General features: G+C 32.6%; 1 protein-coding gene across 2 annotated transcripts in view; it reads left to right on the top strand.

Moving 5' to 3' along the window:
* LOC136982623 (conserved regulator of innate immunity protein 3-like) overlaps window positions 1–25,166 on the top strand; it is a 71,170-nt gene that overhangs the window by 32,285 nt on the left and 13,719 nt on the right. For both annotated transcript variants that reach the window (XM_067279182.1, XM_067279181.1), the window contains exon 4: window positions 21,117–21,222. In XM_067279182.1, the coding sequence (XP_067135283.1) occupies window positions 21,117–21,222 (106 nt within the window). The remainder of the gene's footprint in view (window positions 1–21,116; window positions 21,223–25,166) is intronic.

Raw genomic sequence — 25,166 nt, 5'->3', positions numbered from 1 at the left:
ATATTGAATGCTTTCTTAGTACTCAATGATAATATCCAGAAATGATATGAAGTGCACTGTGAAAACTTAGTAATACTGTACTTACATCATGGCTCAGTTCTATAAATCATCACACATTGATGTAAAATCTCACTTATATAATTAGCAATATGTTTGCCTTGCATTTCTTTAACTCCTAATGCCATCGATTCAAATTCGCTGCCATTTACAAAATGGTATGCAAGAGACGTGACTTGTATTATTGTAAGTATCAGTCCATATATCAGTTGTTAACGAAAGATGTTGGACAGTAGAAATTTTCTAGCAAAGTAAAGCTGACACAGCCTTATAGTTTTTCCTCAATCATTTCACAAATTTTTTCCAGTTTGGTACTTTATAGAGTGGCACTACAATTTTGCAGAATTTTTAAAAGCCTCAGACTCACAAAATGATAGGGGTATGTTCTTCTTACAAATTAAGTTTACAAGAGCATCATTGAAAGCCCTGTCTTTTCTACCATCACCTGAAATTTTATATTAAAATTGTGTTTAATATCCATGACATATCATACCTACAATACTTAATTTTAGCAGGCTACACTTAAAATTTGAAAATCAGTTGCATTCTTAAATATTGATGGGATAGATTTTGTTTCAGCCTGCATGGGACTGAGAGTGGAACTTGGAATAGAATTTAGGCAAGAATCATTTCTGGAACTGGACGAACATGGTGATTTCACTTCTTGTACCATAAGACAAATCTATTGAATTTGATTCCATCTGCAAGGAAACAGCTTTTTCTATTTCCACTTCTGATTCAGGTTTGTTTAATTTCTACATTAAGTAACCAGAAATGTTCATATATTATGGTAAACCATATTTTACTTAGGTTTAAACTTTAAACCTATCTCATCTTCCTTATTTACTTCCTTCATTTGATGTTTTGAAGGTGTCTGCAGGCCTAACCCCAAAATTTCTTTGTCGTTAGACCTTAGATGGGATCACAAGTTAGTTGTATTTCCTGAGGTTTTAACTTGTTTTTTACATAATTTACAGCAAGAAAACTGTTTAGAACTTTTGGTAAAGTATGCTTGCAGTAATTTTGGCATTTTTGATGCTTAGTTTAAAACTTTAAATCACTCATAAGTTGCATAAGTCACACAGTCTGGCAGTTTGCAAGATGGTGCCACAAACAAACAGCACAGCACAATGACAATGCTGAATGCTGCTTTCCTTTGTCCCCTCCCCAGCCAATCCACAGTTTCCACTGATATATTGCACCAAAACATTATGATATATCAGTGATATATTTGAACCACGAATATCACAATATATCAGAAATCACCAGGCACAATATATCAATATATTGATATTCCAATCCCATCACTACTATCAACACAGTTTACTATGTAAGCATGTTACAATTAGGGATTGCAATTGCTGGATCCCTCATCCAGCAATCCAGCTAGATCCAGTGCATTCTTTGGCCTGCTGGATCCAGCGCTGCGGATCCACAAATACTCAATTAACTTTCTAAATAATGGCGCAAAAGTCTACGTTGTCGGCATTGCTGCTTTGCTACGTGCGCTATCGCTCGGCAGCGAGAGTGGTGTGGCACGTGCTAAACCCCCTCTCTATACTGCACCGCCCGCCCTTTTACCTCTGTTGGTCTAATTGCCAGTTGACTTTCTGCTCTCGCGGAATAAAGTGTCTTAGCGCTAAATAAAATAAGTAACTCCTCTCCTAGTCCTGGTGCATAATTCTAATTTACGGTCAGTTGTGACGTCAGTGAATCATGTGACGGAACAATTTATGATTATTTGATGACTCCGAAATCAACTTGCATAGAGGCAGAAAGGCCTTCTCCGCAGCGGGATATATGTGCAATTCATTAAGAAGTAGGTTGGGAGACAACACCATCAATACCATTTGTTTCTTGAGATCCTACCTCCAGAAAAGTCCAAAAAAATAACAGAAGTGATTGATTTAGTTTTATTTAATCCTTTAATACTTTATTCAAGACAAGACTAATATTTTATAACTTCTACTATAATTCTATTAAGTAAGAGTTTTTAACTTTTATTCTATAAGTGGTTAGCAGGCTGGGCTAGGCAATTTTATTGTGAAAATTAGTGAGAAACTGAGACTACCTGGTTAGTTAAATAGTTAATTAAATTAATGAGTATCAGTATCTTAGATATATGATGATATGGATGTATGCAATTCATGATTGTGATAATAATAACTAACTACTAGACTACTAGTAATTACTTACTCACTACTATACTAACAGTAATAATTAAATTACTTATAAATAACTACAGACTGATATGTAGAGCCTATATAAGAAAACTGGTAAGACTGATAGCCACTTAGCCACTGATTATCCGTCCTTAAATTATTATAATACATTAATATAAATTATCAGGTCAGTCCATAAGTCCGTGCGCATTTTTATGACCTTGAGAAAAATCTTGTTTTGCTGTTAAAAATGTCAGTCTAATGTGATAATTTTTACACCGAAGTGTTAAATTGGATCTCATTCGTATAATACTGTTCAGAATTGTGAACATTTCAGTTGTTTATTTTCGTTAAAATGGAAGTAACCGACGAATATAAAAGACACGTTTTATACTTTTTATTTGGTGAGAATGCTACAAATGCAGCCAAAAAAATAAATACTGTACATAATCAAATCGTAATTAGTTCAAGGACTGCGCAGAAGTGGTTTAAAAGATTTAGAAACAACGATTTTAGTGTGGAGGATAAGGCTCGTACGGGAAGATCCGTCAACTTCGACGACGATGCTCTCTCTGCACTAGTCTGCACTGTAAAAAAGGCTATTTCTGAATATTTTGATTCAAAACCGAAATCATTTTACGAAGACGGGGTTAAAAAGCTACCATCGAGATGGCAAAAAATTGTACAAAATAATGGTGAATACATTATAGATTGAAATAAAATTTAATTAAAATCTTTTGGCTGCTTTTTTTGTAGATAAAAATACGCACGAACTTATGGACTGACCTGATAATTAGTAGCATTACCTTTGCTATTATTTAACTTAAAGATTACATTATAATTATAATCTAACTAAACATTTAAAGTTAATTATCTCTATCTCAAGTGTTAAATCGAACCAAAGTTAAGTTTACTACCTAAATCTGTAAGAAGTGTTACTGATTTATAGTAACCAGTCTAAATAATAAAAGCTTCTTAAGTATTTTTTTAAAAAAATGTTTTATTTCTTTAAAAAATACCATAAGTTGCTGGATAGATAGATAGATAACATTTTATTGCACCAAAAATACATTCACGTTGGATCCAGCTGGAATGATGTTGGTCCAGCAAAAATCCAGCTGGATTGAAAACATTGCTGGATTGCAATCCCTAGTTACGATGTGCTTCCCAGAAGCATTAGCTATGAGGTTAAGTGGCTTAACTTTCACCACTCAGTGGTGTCCAGTTATAATGGGTGTAAGACCTTGGGTTATACCCACCTCCAATGGGTATAAGACTTTCAATGAACATAGTAGCCACATTCAAAAGCTTGTTTGTGTTGATAATTATCAATAATTTTTACTCATAACTATTTTCAATAATTATCAATTATTGATTTGCATTCCTAGAAAATACTATCTTGAACATAAAAATGTTTCTTTTCTATTACATTTCATCGTAGAAGTAATTACAAAATAAGGGAAAAATGGAATACTGAGTGGAAACCTTAGTAAGTTTTATAAACTTTATTTTCCTAAACTTTATATCTCCAAGATACAAATGCATATGGAACAACAAAATTGTTTTCATCATATCACTTCATTTAAGTTTTATTTATCAAATAATACATAAACAAACCTTATGAAACCTGATAAATTTGTAAAGCCAAACAACCACCGGATTACATTGGATACTTTTCTGCAATTATATTTAATTAATTACTAAATAATTAGTCTCTAAAGGGAGGTGTTAGGTGCCATCTCTTATTAAATTTAATAATTAAAATTAAATTAATATTTATTAAATTTAGAATATTCTGGAAGAAAAGAATTGGCATTATAATTATTTATTAATTAATTAAATATAATCACAAAAAAGTAGCCTGATGTGTAATCTGGTGGTTGGTTGGCTTTATCAAATAATACTAACAACTGTTAAATACAGAAAAAATTCATTAGTAGTAATTAAGAGGACACAGTCAACTGGGCAGTGGATGCTGTAGGAATAAGTTTTTGCATGAAGTGATCAAGTGGATGCAGTAACTTGCTTTTTACCCTTCTTTTTCAAAGTTCTTTCTGATTTTCTCTCAGTGAAACCCACTCTGATCTGTTAAAAACACAATCTCAGATTTACAGCAGCAACAGATCCTTAATGGACAAAATAAAGTCGTCTTCTGATATCTGATTTACTGCTCTTTTCTTCGTGATGTCCATTTTGTGAGTTTTTGAGAAATGATCCCATACTTTTTCTTGAAGCAGAGAATTCAGCATTTTTGAAGTCTGAGAGTGTTACAATTGTTTGTTGACAACCAGGACCCATCACACAAGTCAATGTCTTTTACTATAAAATATTTATTTTTGCTGACTTGAACTTGTCCAACACAAACTTATTTATGATTCTCTGTTTTCATTCAAATCCAGATCATTCTCAAATTTGATCCTAGTCACTGATGCTTCTCTCGATTTTTGTTGAGTTCTGTTGCTATTTTCCTTTCTTCTGCAGTAATGGTTATTTTTGAACTGATTTTGAAACTCTCTACAAGTAATAATGCCACATATCTGCGGTTTATCATTTTCATGATTGAAATGTAATCAAAGGTACCATTAAGGTTATGGGAGTGCCACCTCTGTTTCTTGCTTCTCTATTTTCCATTCTACAGAATTTGATTTTACATTTATGCATATTTAATCAGAACTGGAGGTTTTCTTATTAGTTCAGACAGAGTTTCGCTAGCAAAAGTAAAACAGAATATGAAAAAGATACATATATCAGCTTAGAAAATTTGATTCTTATTGCCATTTCACAAAATGAGAACAGTAAAATAAGCAATCATATGAAAACTATAGCAAATTGTTTTTATGTTTACTTCATATATATATTTATAGTAAAGAAAATTTTAAAATCAGTTAGTCATTGTAAGAACATTAATAGTATGTTTTATGTGGTTGTCATATTTAAATCTCTTTTCTGCTTTCAAAAATTCATTATTCCGATTAGTTCAAGAAAGGTTTAATATGTTAAAATGCAATTGCAGTTTTTAAAATATAAAAATTAACTGAAAAAGTTATTACTGTCAAAACAATATTAGTTCCTCTTTCCACTTTTCACCAGCAATTTACTCTAAACTAAGTTTAAGTTATTTTCTATTTGATTTTTCTTTTTTAGTTTAGTTTGATAATTATTATTTAATATATTTCATTAAAATTATTTGCCAAATGAAACATTATGATTGTCCCTTGGCAGCTAACTTACTCAGACAAAAGATGTGCTTCCTTATATGGTAAAGATTTGATGGGTTGTAAAAATCAGGCCATCTAACAGGATACAGAGACTGCTTTGTTCATCTAGTTACTGTTTAGAAAGCATTATGTAAAAAATCCAACAAGTTGTGTAACTTTCCCAGCAAAATTAAAATTGATGATGCCATATGTTATCTCTAACTCTTCAAGTCTGGAATATATTATACCTAAAAGCAACGAATTGAGCCATATGTTATATTTTGTTAAAAAACTTATATTATTAATTATTATAAAATGACAAAATGCTTGCCTTCCGGGAGATCTTTTAAGGGTAACTGGCCTCTATTTAAGTGTTAAAAACTTGGAGAAAACCTGGAAATCTCTGTGGCCAGCCCATCCTGGTAAACCCACAACCAAACTACCACTGTTCAGGGAATGGAACTTCATAGCCACTGGTGGACCCACTAAAGGAAGAGTATCATATCTTCCTCATACACACCAGGTGTATAATATATACCGGGTATAATATAAACCGGGCATTAATGTGGACTTTGCGGGGGCCACGCTAATAACCAAAACAACTCAGATGGAACACCTTAAATGGCTGAAGCGATAGAGATACATAAAGCGCAAACTAAAACAACATGCATTAATTCACGCGATGAGATAGCTCTTTCGCTTGCTTGGCAAACTTTATTACAAGAGGATGCATGAAGATTTATTTGGGTCCAATGACACATGAAGTCATGTGACCCAAAGATAAAAAAGAATATAAAGATTAAAAACGAATAAGATACAGTACGACACGGAGCACGACAGATATAGCGCATGCGCGATGGTCATCACACTTTCGAACTATCATCATTCGAATTCGTTCTTAAAAGATCGGAACGGAGTTTTTTAAAAATAATAGAATCCAGCAGTTTAACCTGAAGAAGGACACGGAAGGCGTCCAGAAAACGTTCGTTAACTTGAATTAATTAATTTCACACTGGTCACAGGCACAAGTGAGTTCTAATTATATAGGAAGAGTATCATAAAATCAGAATGATGTGTTACAGTGGGTATGATATCATTTACTTAAAATTACAATGGTGAATATTTGATATATAGAAAAATATATTTTTTTTGTTTTGGAATGATTTTTGGCAAGGGTTTGGACCATGTCACACATGTCTCATGAAATAGCACATGAAAGATACATAGATGAGTTTGCTTTAGAGCATGATAAAAAAACCTGAATAATTTCGGAAAAACAATTTGGAACAATGAATGAAAAGTCAACCTAAATAAGTCTGTTGGATTGGGAAACATCTGGAGGAAGTGAGGTGAAGAATTTAATTTGGTTTATCTTCATGGTAATTTGAAGAAGGATAGTGAAAATTTGATAATATATGTGGGGGATGTATGGAATGAATGGAGTTGGAGAATCGGAGTTTATAGATAGCATAATAAATTTATTTATTTTATTTATTGTTACAAAATACAGAAAAAGTCCTGAAAGACAAATGATATCCATCTTAAAAAAATAAAAAAAAACAAACAAACAAAAACAAAAATAAACAATAAGTATACGTAAAAAGTAAACTACATAGTTAAAAAAGTAAAATGAACAAAAATTAAAAGTTGTACAATGTGTGTTAGCTATAATTACAAATTATTAAAAATTGTACAGTGTTTTTTTTTATATTTTAGTTTAAAATTAGATAAATTAATAAATAAGAGATTGTCAAAATTATTTAGATTGCAAGAAATACAATAAAAGAAAGATTGTTGAGATAAGCTCAGATGAAAAAATGGTAAAAACATGTTTGAAGGGCATAGATTTCTCAGAGGTATTTGGAAAGAAAGCCAATCTCAATAAATAAGACCATTAAAAAAGTTATATGACAAACGATCAAAATATTTAATACACTGAGTGGAAAACCCAGCCTAACCTTAGCAATGCTAAGATTTTGGGTATAAGGTAAGTTGCATAATTTGTGAAAAGGAAGGTAAATCTTATCCAGAGCATGAGCAATCTTGTCTAAGAGGAAGGTGCTGCCATAGTCCAAATGGACATTCTGTAATCAATACAAGACTGAAAGTTGGTGAAAAAAAATAATCCTCAAAGCACTTATAGAAAAGATGCCTACAAAACCACCATAAAATTTCATGCCTGATAGCTAAAGATTTAACCAACTTACCAATGTGATTTTTTGAAAATAAGTTTATCAGCAAAAATTATGCCTAAATTGTTAAAAGATGTAACATAATTAACAGGAACAGAATCAATATAAAAAGCAGGTAAAAAGGATTGCAGATCATAGCAGAATACATAAATACTGTTTTTTTAACGTTAATTTTTATATTAGCAGATTTAAGAAGGTTTTTCATCAAAAAGATGTCAGATTGTAAGATCGCTGGATCAAAACAAATCAATTTTATGTCATTGGCATAAGCTACAATGTGAGATTTAAGGTGCAAAGGAGATGATCAAGATATAAGCAAAGGCCGCTGAGAATAGAACCCTGTTGAACATCACATAAAGGAACAAAGGCAAGAGAAACATAGTCACCTATTTTAATTTTGTATGTTTTTAACAAAAATAATTATTAAGCCAAGATGAAGTGCTGGTTCAATATCATATTCATGAAGTATATTAAGCAAAATATTAGATAAGACAGAATCAAAAACACTGTTATATTGATATAAATTATATAACATGGCCACTTATTTGTGGAATTGTTTATTATGTAGGACAAAGTTTGTGTCAAATTCATAATTGTTGAGTGATGTTGAAAGGGAAAAGCTTACTTGATGATGGAGAATAAATTCTACAATATATACACATTTCAAATAACAACACTGCTGGAGAAAGTGTAATATGTCAAACAGTATTTTTATCATTTTTGGGAATTGGAATAATTATCAGAGAAAACTATTGATTTTATAATTATTGATTGATTGAAGCTGGTTGGATATAACGAGTGAAAGGTTTGGACAGGATAACAGCCAAGACCAATTTCAGAAATTTAAAAAAAGTGGTAGGAATTTAATCTGGACCCTAAATGTGAATTTATTAAGTAAATTTATAGCCTGTGAGACTTCAGAAAATGAAAAGGAAATTGACTATAACTGTGAAGAAAAGGTTAGGGGTTGAAAATTGGTGTTGGGGAAAATATTGACAAGTGTTTGAGATCTAAATAAACATCATATGCTTGATTTATCATGAATAAAAAGAGCTTGCATGAAATTCTCCTGGAAAACTTGGGGATGAAGACACAAAAAGTCTTACAATTGGAGACAAAAGAATCAACAACTCTGTTAAATAGTTTAGAAAAGACAAAGAACTCTCCTTATAATAATAATTTTAAATGATTCAGTGTAAGTAAAGGTCTCCTGTTTACTGGAGTTCTTCTTTATTTGAAGCTAATTGTCCTTTCTCCAATCTCTGGTATAATTAAGGTAAATAATTACAATATATGATTACAATACTTGTATATAAGAAGAAACGGGGGATGATTGTTTAAAATGAAAGAAAATGTTTGTTATTGTTTTATTATATTTATTTTTATTGGTTTATTGGTATTCACATGTAACTGTTGTTGTATGATTATTGTGATTTTAAATCATATAGTTTGATAATTTAAGGACATGCCATACAGGAATTATATCATTTTATTTAATAGTTTTACAACCCTTTTTTTGTTTCTTACATAATTTTATAAAATAATTAATATTAAAATTCACACCTTTCTCTCACTTTCCAGCATTCGCCGATTAAAAATGAATGTTTTCAGCTAAGCTACCTTCAGTGGCCTGCATCAGGTTGAACAGATTCTGTATTGAAGATTCTAAACTGTGAACCTGCTATAGGCATTCAAAATAGAATTTGGTCAACCTGACGCAGGCTGCTGAAGGTAGCTGAAAACATTCATTTTTAATCAGTGAATGCTGGAAAGTGAGAGAAAGGTGTGAATTTTAGTATTTAGAAGATAGTTCCAGTTTTAGAATTAACAAGTTAAAATAATTAATAATGTATAAGTAAAGATATCCCCCAAGTAACACACCCTTTTTTTAAATTAAAAAAATTTTTCGTTAAATATATTTACTATTAATTTTATATAATTAATACTGCAGAATGACTACCTGAAGAATTGATTTGTCCATCTACAGTATATGAAATACATTCCTACATGATATGTCTTTAAATTATCAAACTATATGATTTAAACAGAGAAGATAACAGAGAATTGTTCTACTTGTTCCATTGATTTTGAAGAAAATTTTGTAGCTTTTTTTAAATGGCTAGAGAACCATTTATATGCAGAAACGTCAATTTTGCGTAATTTTATAAAATTTTCAATAGTTGAAATTAGGGTATTATAAGTGAGATTGGTATTAGTGGAAAGTGGCAAACTTGGAGATTTCAAAAAAGACCTATCCATAGAACATAAGTATCCAGAAGCACCTTTTGGTTAAAATGTGACTAAATAGGAAATTAACAGAGCATTTAGTTTCACACTGGTTTCAGAATGAATAGAAACGTCAAGGCAAGTAGCAGTACGATCAGAGGAAAAACCATTGGCTAGGAGGCAGATAGCAAGCATTTATTGAGAAATGCTAAGTCAAGATAAGAATTACTATGTGAAAGGAACAAAATCCCTTGGGAAAGTTAAAAAATAATATTTTCAGATGTAGCCCAAATTTAGCTGATTTTCACAGACTTAACACAACTTGTACATTAAGTTAAGTGATGAAATGGAGTCAGAGATCAAGTTGAAAAATATATGCTGTTATTAGTACAGTAGGTGATCGGTTAATGAACATAATCCATTCCAAGACTGTGTTCGTTACCTAAATTGTTTGTTAACCGATTATCGATTTACTAAAGATTTTGATGAAAACTTGATTAATTCGTTTTGGAGATCCCAAAAAATAAATGAAAAATTATATACTTTCTTACTATGTTTATTTATATGTAATAATAAAAATACATATACACGGTCTTGCGTTTTTTTTATCAGTCATGTTTTTTTTTTGTGGGCCATTAAAAAATCTGTCCAATGTCGATTGCTTTTCTGTTTTCTTCAGGATTTTTCGGAAGTAATCAATAGCATTGTCGTCTTAGAGATTTCCAAACCTATTAACCTCAACCTGGTTTGGATGCCATTCTAAGACTGTTGTTCTGACATCTTCCTACTTCTTCAAAAGATCTTTAATAGCAGATGTCAGTATTGATCCTCTTTCACTTTCCTCTTTTTCAGAATAAATCGCATCTCACTGAGATTGTTGGAGAGAGTTCTTCATTCAGGAGTTCTTGGAGTTTTTCTGTCATCAGATCAGTTTGTTTCCATTATGAGCTCTTCAATGTCATCTTTATTCACCTCTAATTCCAGGTCTCTAGCAGTTGTCGCAATTTCATCCATAATTTCAAGGACATCTCCATCTCCCTGAATGCAGGAGGGGGACAGCTTTTGCCAAGCAGACTTTAACCGTCATTGAGTGACTTTTGACCATGTCTTTGAATGAGCCATATAGCTTCAAGAATATCAAATTTTTCTTTCCAAAATATTTTTAATGTCATTGTTGAGGAGAATTGGCATGCTTCAAAACACCGATGAAATAGTACTCAAATGTACAATTTCTTGAAACCTGCAATAAACTCTTGATCCATTGGTTAATCAACGAAGTGGTATTTGGAGGCAGAAACTGAACTATCACCAGGGAAAGTCTTCCATCAAATTATCTTCAAGGTTTTTTGGGTACCCTGTTGCATTGTCCAATAGCAACAATTCTTTCAATGGCAATTCATTGGTATGAAGGTAATCCTTGATGCTTGTAGCACAAACTTCAAACAGCCATTCTTTGAAAAGAGCCTGCAATCAAATAAAAGGGCATGGGTGACCCATGCCCTTTTATTTGATCTCCACATCACTGGCAGTCTTTCTTTAATTATGGAATGTTTTTTGAATGTGCTAAGATTCTCAGAGTTATAGGCAAGAAGTGGGATAAGCTTCATATCACCACTAGCGTTAGCTCCCAAAAGTAACGTCAATCAGACTTTCATGGGTTTATGCCCAGGAATTTTTTTCTCATCTTTCATGATGTAGGTATGGTTCGGCATGCACTTCCAAAATAAACCAGTTTCATCACAATTGAAAATTTGTTGTGGACAATATCCTTCTTTTTTAACGAATTCTTCAAATTTGAGACAGAACTACCACTGCAAACCATCCAGTGGTAGCCTTGAATTCTATCTCCTCATGTGACAAGTGTGGAGTTTTTCTTCAGTTTTTCAAAAATTTCTCTAGCTTTCCCTTGAATGATAGTCATTACATCTCTCTTCATTTCCCTTTCTTTTATCAAAATTAAAAGCAATCTCTTCACTTTTTCATGGATGGCACATCTTTGTTTCTCAGATATGATTTTTGTTACTCCTTTAGCTGCTTGAGTCTTCTTAACTTCTTAATTATATCTTTCTTAGCTAAGATTGTGCCTACTGTACACCTGTTTAAGCCATACTACCTAGGAACATCAGACATCTGCCCACTCTCTACCTTGGTTATTATCTCTTGCTTGGTTTCTATGGTGAGCACAGTTCTTGACATGTTAATCTTTTCAGGCTCCATAATAATATGAAGTTCTTTTGAAATAATAAGTTCAGAAAAGCACTCACAAAAATTTAGGGAACAGAGATCAACCAGCACACAAAAAGATTAGGTAAATGTGAGGCCTGGATGAAATTTGAAATTTGATGTTAAAACAAAGAATATCTGATGGGACAGTTAAACTCTCGCCTTTCGAAAATAAAAACCAATGCAAGACTTAACAAGTGCCGGCCCAACAGTCTCACAAAGATTATAAAAAAATTCTTTGTCAGACAAAGGTAAACAAAAGGCTGGAATTATAAAGAAATAAAATAAAATAAACCATTACAGATTAAAGTGATTTTATATACATCGATACTATACTATACAGCACGGGTGGCCAACTTTTGTGTACATAAGATCTACTTTTTATCTTAAAAATGTGTCGCGATCGACTTGTTGTCATGGGCATAGTCTAAGTGGGGTGGGGAGGTGTGAAATACATACTATGTTTACATACCGTGTTTCAGTACAAAGTGCACTTCCGCGGGCTATGGGTAGATAAGCAAAATATATGTTTAAAATTATCTTTTATTTTTTAAATCACTTATTAAGTTTTTGAAATATTGGCTCATAATGAAAATAAATTTCCAAACCCAACTTTTCATATTTGTAGCTATGAGTTCATTCTGTACAGCGGTACCTAAAAAAATTGATTTTTGGACACTTCTTCAAGATAGATTTTTAGTAACTCAAAATATAATTTAATTTTTTTGTCAATTGCAATGTATAAGTTTTGGTACTACATAGAACCTCGATTATCCGGACTAATTGGGGATGAAGGTAGTCCGGATAATCGAAAAATAATACTGTACTGTATTTAAATCGTAATCAAATTTTCAAAAAACAAACGTTTGTTTTGAATTTAAACTACTACTGACCAGCACTAACACTGCCTATTGTTTAAAGGTCCTCTGGTGGCTCGAAAAGACGGATTTTATAAAATAAAAAGCAGTCGAAACTGTCAAGTTTTTATTCATAAAAATGCAAACTATTTATCGTTTTATGACGAGTAAAATTTTTTCATCATGTTCACGGCTTTTAAGTAATGCATAAACCTTCGAGGCGCAAGGCCAATAGGCAGTGGCCCATGTCGCCCATGCCTTACACCACCCTTGGCCATAGAAATGATGTAATTTGAATATAAATTATTTATAAATATGTATGTCAAGTTATATTTTTCTTATGACGCAAAATGTATTAAGAAGTTTAAGACCATTGCCAGGTGAGACGTTGTTGGGACAGAAAACTTTATGCATTTCATCACGTAGCCTACATAAACAGTGTTGCAATCGCCAAGTGCAAATCAGCAAATTTGTAAAATTTTTGTTTATTTTGAACAATCCGGATAATCGAGGTTCTACTGTATTTGCTCGTAAATATAAAAAAGTTGTTATAAAAATGCACAGTTGGCTGATAATTTGATTACAAGATTTCACTTTTGCAATTTTTTTTTGGGCTAGGAAAATTTATAATGGAAGAATGATATAAGATTTTTAGACTTACTTTTTGCTAATCTATCAATAGCTTGCGGGAGTGCACCTCGTACTGGAACCTATGTAAAAAGCAACATAATTGTTTAACGGGCCAAAAAACTCCCATCCAGGGGAATTAAAACAACATGGGTAATTATTAACAATATTTATTAATTCAAATTAGCTACAGATAAAGACAGATTTAGAATTTATTTCATTACGTTGACATTAATGGGAGGACTGAGTTCACATGTCTCTAACCAAAAAATTATAATTAAATGTATATCCTGACAAAGATAATAATGATGAGTCTTCAGTATGGAAATCAGTCAGGACAGAATGTTGTTTAGTCTTCGTTAACTTTACGTATGAAAATGCCGATTCACACAGGTATGAAGATCCGAAACAAGAATAAATATATTTGCTACATTTGGTGATACTGGAATATTTTTCTCGGTTGACATATTTCCAAAAATATAGAGGTCTGTTGCAGAAAACGCTCACTTATCAAGTAAATAGATAGGTAAGAAGAGCCACAACTTAATTTAAAACATAGAGAAAAGGTACTTACATTTTAAACAGAAGAAAAATTGCAGAGTTCTCAACTTTATTTTACTTAATGATGGAAACTGTGAAAGAGTTTTTCTTATTGCTGAAGCAAGAGAAGCAGTGGCAAAAATTATTTGCCCAACTGCAATTTCTTTTGATGTGCAGAACAAAACAGGTAGTACCGAAGAGCATACGTGAGGCATTCCCGGTGTGCCTACGAGAAAAATTGAAACTCAAAGTTGTCACCGTGGATAAATAATAATGATTAATAATAATAATAATGTTAATACTAAAGAAAAGATGTTACCGTATGACAGTACCAAATATTCAAGCTAAATGGTTGTTTTCTACGAAGTCCAGTCATAACTGCATGCATATTGTTGCTTTTCCGCGTTGCATTCAGTTACAAGTGTAACACATTAAGTCAAGACATCGCAAGCAATCGACCAAAATTGGCTTTGCGATCGACATGTTGGCCACCCCTGCTATACCGCATCCATATAACATAGAAAAATTTGACTATTGCAGCCCTGCCATTGATATTATTTTTGCAGTGCATGTTGGATGGTTTTCACTGATACTAGAACCCTTGCACTTGCACCAATTCTGCAGTAATTTGCACTGCTATAGTTTTATATTTTTTCATTACAATTTTATGAAGTGCTCTTCTGTTTCTTGCATCCAGTTTTGGCTTTTGACTGCAGATGCTGCTGTTGGCAGGTGTTTTGCCTGTCTTCACATAGAGATTTGATCAAGGAAACAGGTGATCTTGCTACACCTATCTACTCAGCAACTCTGGTCACAGAAGCCCTACTAGATGAGCACCAACAATCAGACTTAAAAGACCTCCCCTTGAAAGTCTGTTAAATCTGATATAATCATTTCCCAAAAACAGGCAAACAGATTTTTCAGCAGCAAAAGTAATGAAGTTTATCTACAATGATATAAGCAGTGCAAATGAGAAATAAAAGGATGGTACCCATGATGGCATGTGTTTCAGGAAGAGTTAAATTTGGCTGTGTAAAACAGTGTGTTCAAATTATTTTGTCTAACCCCTGTATTTACATAATTGTTTATTAAGAATGCACTAGTACTGTGACTAAAAATGATGCAAAAGTAAAAATAGTAAGTAAAAAACTGTGAAAAGGCTTCTTAAGAGCAGGGCAAGAACAGAATATAATAAACATGACTATTATTGAAAAGCACCACACATTAGCAAAGTGCTTGAGTAACTCTGCTGTCATTGTATTCACCATTTCTTTTGAACCAAACTTTCTTCCCTTCAAATTTCTCTTCATCTGTGGGAAGAGGAAGAAGTTGCAAGGTGTCAGATCTGGCAAATGGGCAGGATATGGAAGCTGGACCATGTTACAGGACTCCAAAAACAACTGGGTTGCTTTGGCTCTTTGTCTGGAAGAACTATTGTGATGGATCATGATGTTGCATAGCTTGGATCTTGGACATTCTTCTTTGTGTGACTGAAGCTCTTTTCACAAGCAAACAGAAGAGTACCTGAACAAGGTGCTATGGTGACCAGAGAAACTATTCCTCAGTCACCCATAGCACCTTGTTTCAGGATAAAGGATGATATGATGGCAGAAAAAACAGCAACCACGACTTTTCCAACACTGCTCTCGGAGAAACTTGATTGGTTAGCATTCAGCTACCCACTGATTGTTCTGATTTTTAGTTTCAGGGTCCTAATAGTAAATCTAGATTTCTTCACCTTTCAGTATATTTGTGACTGTTTCTGACATTCTGTCATTAAATTTCTCCAGCACAAACTTACAAAAATTTATATGGTCCTCCATGTGGTTTGGCTGTAACTGATGACATATCCAACATGCATACAGCTTCCTCATATACACGTGTTCATGAGAGATGGTAATGACTGATTCATGCGAAATGTTGAGATTGCATTCTCTGGTACTTATCCATTGGTCGTCATCAAGCAGGATCTTGATGGCATCAGTCTTCTCTGGAATTACCATAACTGTTGGACACTCTTCATGTTCATCATCATCAAGGTTGAAGCATCCAGATTGGAAGCACTGATACCACTTGTACACAGTAGTCTGGTATGGGGTTTGTTTGCAAAGTGTTTATTGGAGAGTTTTGAGACTCTGCATCACTGAATATCCCAGATGAAACTGCACCAAAATTGCAACTCTTGTTGCATTCAGTCAAGGAAGGGAAGACAGACTAGATCAGGGGTCATCAAACTAAGGCCCGCAAGGTCCGTTCATCCAGGCCACTGCCACAGTGTGCCACAGAACTAAAATATAATTATTTATATGGAAATATCATAGATTATAGATAGACTTACAATGTAGAAAAAATTAAAATATGTAAGTAAAAATGGCAGAATTGGTCCAATCTGATTTTTGCATGTGACAGTTATATAATATTTAGGTAAATAAGTGAAATAAAAAATTTGTTGACTTTTTGCAACTTTGGATATCGGAGTGCTTTTGTGCAAGTACTTGCAATGAAATTTCTAAGAAAAGTGATTACGAGCTTGCTGTAGTGATTGTGTTTGTGTATTGATAGATAAATATATTAATTGTCTTTATTTTTTGTGTATTCAGTATACCGTATTGAACGAAATGGTTATGCGGCCCACGCTCATCATTCTCTCAGTTATGTGGCCTGCTTTGAAAAAAGTTTGGTGATTCCTGGACTAGATTAATGCACTTGTAGAATTGATTGCACATCTCCATGATGTCAAAACAGGTTGTCATCTTGCACGTGAGTTTGAGACCTCCACCGACACAGGTGAAACACTATTGCAAAGTGGTAGTTTTAAAAGGTATTTTCTGTGAGTTTTTTGGCCAACCGTCGTATGTAGACAGGATAATTATGGGAAATTTACCGCTTTCAAGAAATAAAAAAACCTCTTAAATGCTTTTGCATTGCATTTGAAAGTTCCAAACATTTACTTACTTTATGTATTTATTTACATTAGTACTGGCAATGTTGTTCCGACAATGTTTGCCACCCCCATATTAACAAAGAAATAACATACCTAGTAAAATAAATATCAATAATGATAAAGCAAAAACCTAATGAGAAGTTAAATAATTAAGTATAGTAAAGCAATTTCTTACAGACAGCCTTAAATTTAAGAAATTGATATAAAGTTTATATCTTCAATTTTTACGGCAGCCTTCTGGTAGTGGTAAAAAAAATATTTAATGGAAACAATGAGACGTCAGTATGCAGAGAAAAAACAGTAGTATTTCTAGTAATGATGGAGGGAATGTGAAGGTAAATATATTGGGGAGAGATTAATTGTTGGATATATTTTATTATATAAATATTTTAACAGCTTTAGGACTAATCATTGAACATTTTTTTAGAATTTAAAAATTGCAAATTAAAAATTAAATACTGAGGAAATTCTCAATAATTTGAACTTGGATAGTTCAAAATACTTGTTAGTCCATAACTACTATTTGTCCTGGCTGGGAATACAGAGGTTTACATGTTAAGGAATTCAATTAGTTTGAAATATGGCTACTTTGAAATTTGAAGTGAAAATTCTGTCTGAACTGTGATATTCATATGTTACCTTCTATATTTAGATCAAAGGTTGCATGTCTCCATACTATAAGAGAATAATAGACCACAGACAACTCTAATCTGGTCAACATGGCCTTGTTTTTTACAGTAACAGATTTTTGGCTGTCAAGTTACCTATCAACTACCCTTTATCTTATTTCATAAAATATCACTGGGTTTCAGGGTTGCAAGATTGGGCCACAAATAGCAGATTGCAATATTTGTAGGACTCTACACTACTCTAGAAGCAAAACTACTTTTTACTTTTACTACTTTTTGACCTACTTTAAAAATAATTTGGACTACATTTCAAGAATTCTGCTCTACTTTTTATAAAACCTATCTGACAATGTGAGGTTCTCACCAGATAGGTGCTGTTTACACCTACAAGACCTAAGGCAGTGACATACTGTAGCTCCATCTATGCTCATTGATGCATCAGCTGCTGACAGAATGCTTTCAATAAAAAGTTTTAATTTGCATAAATCTGAGCTTTTGTTATTCTGGATATTCTATTATGAATAAAAATCATTTGTTTCAATGCAGTTTTATCCTTATGAGCGTAAAATTAAGCAATAAAAGTAAAATAGCTCTTTGAGGAACCCCGTGAACTTTGATCTATTAACCCAGAAGTTTCACAAGCACCTCACAGATAACAAGAGGCTTAAGTTTATTAAATAACATCACTAAAATCTTCAAACTATACCAGCAAATATAATTTAATTTTAAATACATTATGAGAAACATTTTCGATCCCTTAGGATCTGCGTCGGGTCAAAAAACGTTCGATATAATTAGAATGATAAACGTTCGAATTTAAATATTTTAAAATTATCAGAACTATAAACATTAGAACAAGTACACAACAAAATTCACACCTAGGTGTTAACATTAATGTTTGTCATAACATATTTAAATTAAATTATATTTGCTGGTATAGTTTGAAGTTTAGTGGTGTTATTTAATAGTCTATAACCAGCTTTGGAAGATTCAGAACTTAAGTTTAAAATTTGAGCTTTCTAGACTCAGTAATTTTTTTCTATAAGAATGTCTGCAGTGCCAAAAGAAGAAAATACAGCTTATTTGGTGATTTTTGCACTTTTTAATTGCTTATTGCTTTCAGCAACCCTTTATAGAAAAATCTGACTACCTATCTAAGAAAATAATTTTCTTTCAAATGGATATTCAAACTTAATATAGGCTTTTGGAGGCAGATTAATTATTAATTAACAAAAGTAGCATTTTGTATATAATCATATTTTGTTTGCTTAATAAATTACATGAGTTATGTGGCATTTGGCATATTGTACAGAAATATGTAAATTTTGGATAATTCGAAGTTGTGATTATTTTGTTCCTTGAATTTTGAACTAATGCATATTTCCTGTATAAATTTCTAATTGAAGTTGTGTCACCAATTACAAGCAGACTTCTTTTAAAAATAAATCAAAATGCAAAATTCTAATTTAAAGTTTTGTTACAAAAATTTAACATTTCTCCTTATTATAGCCCAATTACAATAGAATTTGTCACTATTCATTGTTAACAATTGTTCTCTTTGCTTTACCCTTCTCTCTGCATTTTTCTTTCAGTGCCACTTTCATGTTTTTGAAAGTGAGTCCATCTTGCTAATATTGACTACTCTTTTCTAAACTTTGTTTATAAATCCAAACTTTATTGTATGCCAAATACTTCACTGCCCTTCACCTCTTGCAATATAAGTGTAACATAGAATAGAATCTTGTTGCCCCCTTCATGTTTTTTTCTGCTAATCTTTGGCATTCTGAGGAACGACAAAAACAAGTAAAAGGAGAAGGAGAAAGAAGAGGTATATGAGATGCCTATGTAAATTGTGGAGAGAAGCCTCTTAGCATAGGAAGATCATTAAAGGTTAGGGCTCAAGGAGCATAAGGATGATGTCAGAAAGAGAAGGAAAGCCTTGGTGGAAGAAAGTATGACGGACAACAAGATACTTTGGAATAACACACACAAATTGTAGGAGGTCAAAGAACAGGAAAGTATTCGAAAAGTGGAGAAAGTTTGGATTTATAGAAAAAATTTAAAAAAACAAAAGGTGGTCAACATTAGGGACATGGATTCCCTCCCAAGTGTATGGAAGTAGCAGCTACAGAATAATGCAGAGAAGGGAAAAGCAAAGAGAACTATTGTTAGTCATGAGGATTGACAAGAGTTAAATTCTGTTGTAATTGGGTTCCAATAACGGAAGAACTGTTAAATATTAGCGAGGTTGAGGCCAAAGTTTTAAACAAGAAAACATGTACGTCGGCATTCAGCGCCACTTTCCTGTAAGCCTAGAAGTTTGACAATGGTGTTTGGAAAGTCAGTGGAATCATGCTCGACATTCCAAACGCCATTCTCAAACATCTAGGCTTACGGGAAAGCAGCGCTGAACGTCCGATGTACACGTTTTCACATTTAAAACTTTAGCCTCAACCTCGCTATTACATATCAACGAAACCTGAAATTAAAATTTTGCATTTTGATTTTTTTAAAGAAGTATTTGATTGTAATTGGCAACTGAACATCAATTGGAAGTTTATATTTAATGTTTAATTTATAATTTTTGAATTTTAAAAAAATATTGAATGATCCAGTTTTAAAACTGTTGAGAGAAAATATATTCCATGTTCAGAACTTTTAAATTCAATGGAATGTAGGTGAACCCTCTGAAGATGGGCTAGTTAGCCCAAAAGTATGTAGGCTGATGTGTAATTCAAATACAGTACTTCTAAAAGACAATAAACAAAAATAGCTACTGGAAAATAACTATTAAAAACAAAAAACCTTGATAATTCCAGCAAAAAATATTTAATAAAAACGTTTTCGACTGTTTTAAACAGCCTTCATCAGTAGTCGAAAACGTTTTTATTAAATATTTTTTGCTGGAATTATCAAGGTTTTTGTTTTTAATACTTCTAAAAGACAGTAAAATTTTTGATTTTTGTTTATTTTGAAGGAGAGATTTATTCAGCTTTCAAGATACAAATTTAAATAGGGTGTCTAATAATAATGATTAAACTATGGATTGAGCATAAGAATTAAATGGGAAAAGAACTAAAGACAAAGCATATCTTTATGTATCTTTGGTGGTTTTGGGAAAAATTATAGTGACAGAAGATTGTCTGTGATTCATAAAAGATTTTTCATGTTTTCTAAGGATTTTTTAGTGACTATAGACAAACGAAAATATGAGTTTGTAATTGCAATTTAAATTCATGTATGACATGCACCCTCTTTCAAATTACCTTGCAAACACTGTTGACCTATGGGTTATCCACATGAAATTATGGTAATTATTATATTAATGTATTTGAAAGAAATAGTCAAATATGAATCACATAATTGTAATGATAAAAGTTGTTATACCATTATTAAACATATTTTAATAAAACAAAATAAATTATTAATGTGTAATATTTAAATGTTTTTTTTTTCCTTTAGCTTTCAAGATCAAATTTTTGTATTGAAATCCAGAAAGATTTTAAGACACTATGTTTTTATTGTTCCATTATACCAAAGTTAATTTCTGGAAAAGAATTAGAATATCGTAAGTTCAAATTAAACTTTTATATTCATAATTATAATATTAATGTCATCAGATTTGACTTTCTGTAATTAAAAGCAAAAGGATGCCATTTGAGTGTTAGTTATTATAAAAATTATAAGTGTTTTTTATTATTAATTTATTTTTTTGTTTCCTGTCTTGTTCAAATATTTATTATATATAAATATACCCTCGCCGGAGACAGCAATAGCTGGCTGAGTGCCGTAGAGGAGATGCTTATTGGCCGTGGACGTAGGAGTCGTCTCCAGCCAGCGCCGTTAGTAACCATGGACGGTTATATCGAAATTTAAGTACGTCTGGAAGCGATGACTGGCTTGGGGTCCGGGTGGCGCAATTGGTAGCGCACCGCACGGCAAGTGGAGGCTGCGGGTTCAAGCCCCGCCCCGGGTCAGTTATTTTCTTCCAGATTGTTCTAAATTATTTATTAAATTATTAAAATTATAATTATTAATTTAGTTAAGAGATGGCACCTAATGCTTACCTCTCTACCAAATTCATTTGTATTTATTAATTAATTATAGCCATTTAGTAGCCCAATTATTTAGGCATTTGTTGGTTTATTAATATTTATTATATGTGTCAGAAACTTATAACATTTATAAATACAATAGAGCAGTGTTCTGCAAGCTTTTTCTACTTGCGGCACACCCATGATTCAATACGGCACATCAAAATGTTATTTCCATCAAAAAGTATGATATGATACTATTGATAGAATTATGTAATGCCACTAATCTATTATTGTTATATTAAACAGATATCAACATCTGGGAGCAAATTTATTTCACATGTAATTTCTTAGAATACATAAAAATGCATGGCTTATAATAAAGAATAAACAAACATCATCTTATTTCATCAGTGCTGTGGCAGACAATAAAATACAAGCATAAGAAACGCAACAACTGTGATAAAAATACAGTCAAACCTGTTTTTATGCGCTCTTTTTATGTGCGATTTTTATTTGTGCGATTTTTTTAATGCGAATTTTTAATTTGTGCGGTATACTTGGAGACTAGTCTCGTGCGATTCGTCATGTCTCACGTTGACTTATTATAGCTAAATAAACTTATTATAGCATAAATGCACTTATTATAGTAATATTATTGCATGAATATGCGAAAAATGAAATAATTTACTTTTTAAGTCAACAAAACACCACCTGGACAAAAATATGTAAAACAGACGATAGACCAGACGATGCAGTCAAGTGCTGACATCTGTTGTCAATAAATTCTATTTCGTACGGTTTTGAGTTATTTTCTATGTGAGACTGTTTTTATGCGGTCCCTGTTGACCGCATAAAAAAATTATTTTTTTAATTGTGTTGCGAAAACTATTATTTACAGCCATTCGTGAAGTTTCGTGAGATTTTTTTTAATGCGTTTTTTTTAATGCGGTCCCTATCCCCCGCATAAAAACAGGTTTGACTGTATATAAATAAACTTGAAATTAACAGAATATATAATAGTTCAAGTCACACCTTTCACCATGTGACGGCACATCGGTTGCAGAACATCGGTTGCAATAGAGTATCGATTATCCAAATATCGATCAACCGAAACATCAGTTAGCCGAAAGCATTCCAGTCAGCAAATTTAAATTTCCACTAGTGCTGTGGCACTGCAATATTTTGCTATGTCTTGGGCTACTCCAATATTTTTGTTGGTGTGCATGTTTTAGCTGGCGTGACCATGAGAAGGTACTTAAGAATGCGCCAGGATTTGAATGAATTTCAACATGGAATAGGTTAATATATTTTTTCGTACATAATCGATTATCCGAACAATTCCAGTCCAAAATTGTTTCGGATAATTGATGCTCTACTGTAACTATAAACAACTTTACTAAACCCGATACATTGTAATAACACACCATCAACTGCCGTAAATCATTGCGCTATAATTTGGTAATAACAATAATTTACAAATAAATTTGGTCCTAGAGGAAGGCATTAGGTGCCATCTCATATTAAATTTAATAATTATAATTTAAATAATTTTAGACTAAACCGGAAGAAAAGGATCAGCCCAGAGTGGGACTTGAATCTGTAACTGCACTTACCATGTAGATGCATTGCCAGTTATATCGGAATGTTAAATATATTGGAAGAAGAGATCAGACCGGAGGTCTGGGTAGCGTAATTGGCAATGCATCCGCACGGTAAGTGGCAGTTGCAGGTTCAAGTCCCGCTACAGGCCAATTCTTTTCTTCCAGTTAATTATAATTTAATAAAATAATTTTAGATTAATTAGGTGCCATCTTGTATTAAATTTAATATCTCTTTCTAGGGCCAAATTTATTTGTAATTTATTATTATTGCCAAATTATAGCTCAATGATTTATGGCAGTTGATGGTGTGTTATATAAGTAACAGTGAAAACATATAAATCAATAAGATAATTTATTAAATATAAACATCCATTTTAAACCATTTTAAAGAAACAATTACACCAATAAATTGAAATATACAAACATCTTAAAGCTTGATTATTATATTAAAGACAAACAATTACTGGATTAAATTAGGCTACATTAATGCTACTGATAATTATTAAATCCAGAGTAATTTGGCACTGGAGGTAAGGGTTAGGTACCATCTCTTATTAAATTTAATATTTATTAAATAATTTAGAAAATTCTAGAAGGAAAAAAATTGGCCTGGAGTGGGACTCAAACTGGTAACTGTTATTTACTGTCCAGATGCATTTCCAATAAGTGGCAGTTATGCTACTTGGATCTCTGTCCAATACTTCACTTCCAGACATATTTCATTTATATAATCTTACTAATCATTTGGTTTTAATATAATCATTGGGCTTTGAGATGTTTACCATCTCATGATGTATATATATAATATAACCATTGCAAAGCTTGATGATTATATTAAAACCAAACAATTACTATGATTACATAAATTATCAGAGTGATTCAAAAGTTCCCATACACTGACAACACTTTTGTGAAAAGATCTCTAGCACTGGCAACACTGCTGTGAATGCAAACAAATCGGTATTTGTGTCATCATCAAAGCACATACTATCATTTTATAGAGTTGTTAAGTTCATTCCTTTCACAAATGTGGTTTTCCACAAGTAAGAATGACTGACAAAAAAGTTGTCATTTGAGGTATCTTGTGTCATTACTGGAAACAAGGGTTCAGTGCCAGGGCAGCAGCAGAGAAAATTGGTAAAATTGAAGGCCCAGGCTTGACAACTGCAGCTGAATGATTCTTCTGCTTCAACTATGGGAACAGCAGACTTGTAGATAAGCCTCAATTGGGACAACCATCAATCATTGATGACAAAGCATCTCTTCAAGCTGCTCAACAGGAGCCAAGCAAACAGCACTTGCCAACTGTCTGCTGAACTCATTGCTTTCCTGTCAATCGTTTGGAATTTGAAAGACCTTGGCTTTTATAGCAGAAGACCTTGATAAGTACCCCATGAACTGACAGAGCAGCAGGCACAAAGGAGGATACATGTTTGTAATGAAATGTTGCAAAATCTAAAAGACAACAGATTCTGGCACAGGATTGTAACGAAAGACGAAAAATGGATCTTTTTTCAGAAAATCCTAACATAGGAAACCAGTGGCTCTGACCAGGTGAAAGGCCAGCACTAGTGGTTCAACAAGGATAGTTTGAATGAAAAGTCATGCTGTGCATTTGGTGGAATTTGGATGGTCCGAGTGCATTGGGTGCTGGTTCCTAAAGGCCGGGCCACGAATGGCAACCTCTATTCCCAAACAACTGAAACTGATATTTGAAGTCCTGCTCACTTGCTATCCAGCATTGCTTAATTGAAAGTATACACTGCTATGGAATGATAATGCCCCAGCTAGGGATTGCTGTCGAGTCCGCGTCTCTATGGTTGATACATCCCAGCCCAAGAAAAAACGGGATGTATCAATCATAGAGATGCGGA

The sequence above is a fragment of the Centruroides vittatus genome, unplaced genomic scaffold, assembly GCF_030686945.1.
Source record: "Centruroides vittatus isolate TY-2023 unplaced genomic scaffold, ASM3068694v2 contig_854, whole genome shotgun sequence".
In the NCBI taxonomy this organism is placed as follows: Eukaryota; Metazoa; Arthropoda; class Arachnida; order Scorpiones; family Buthidae; genus Centruroides; species Centruroides vittatus.
This window is presented reverse-complemented; position numbering and strand designations above follow the sequence as displayed.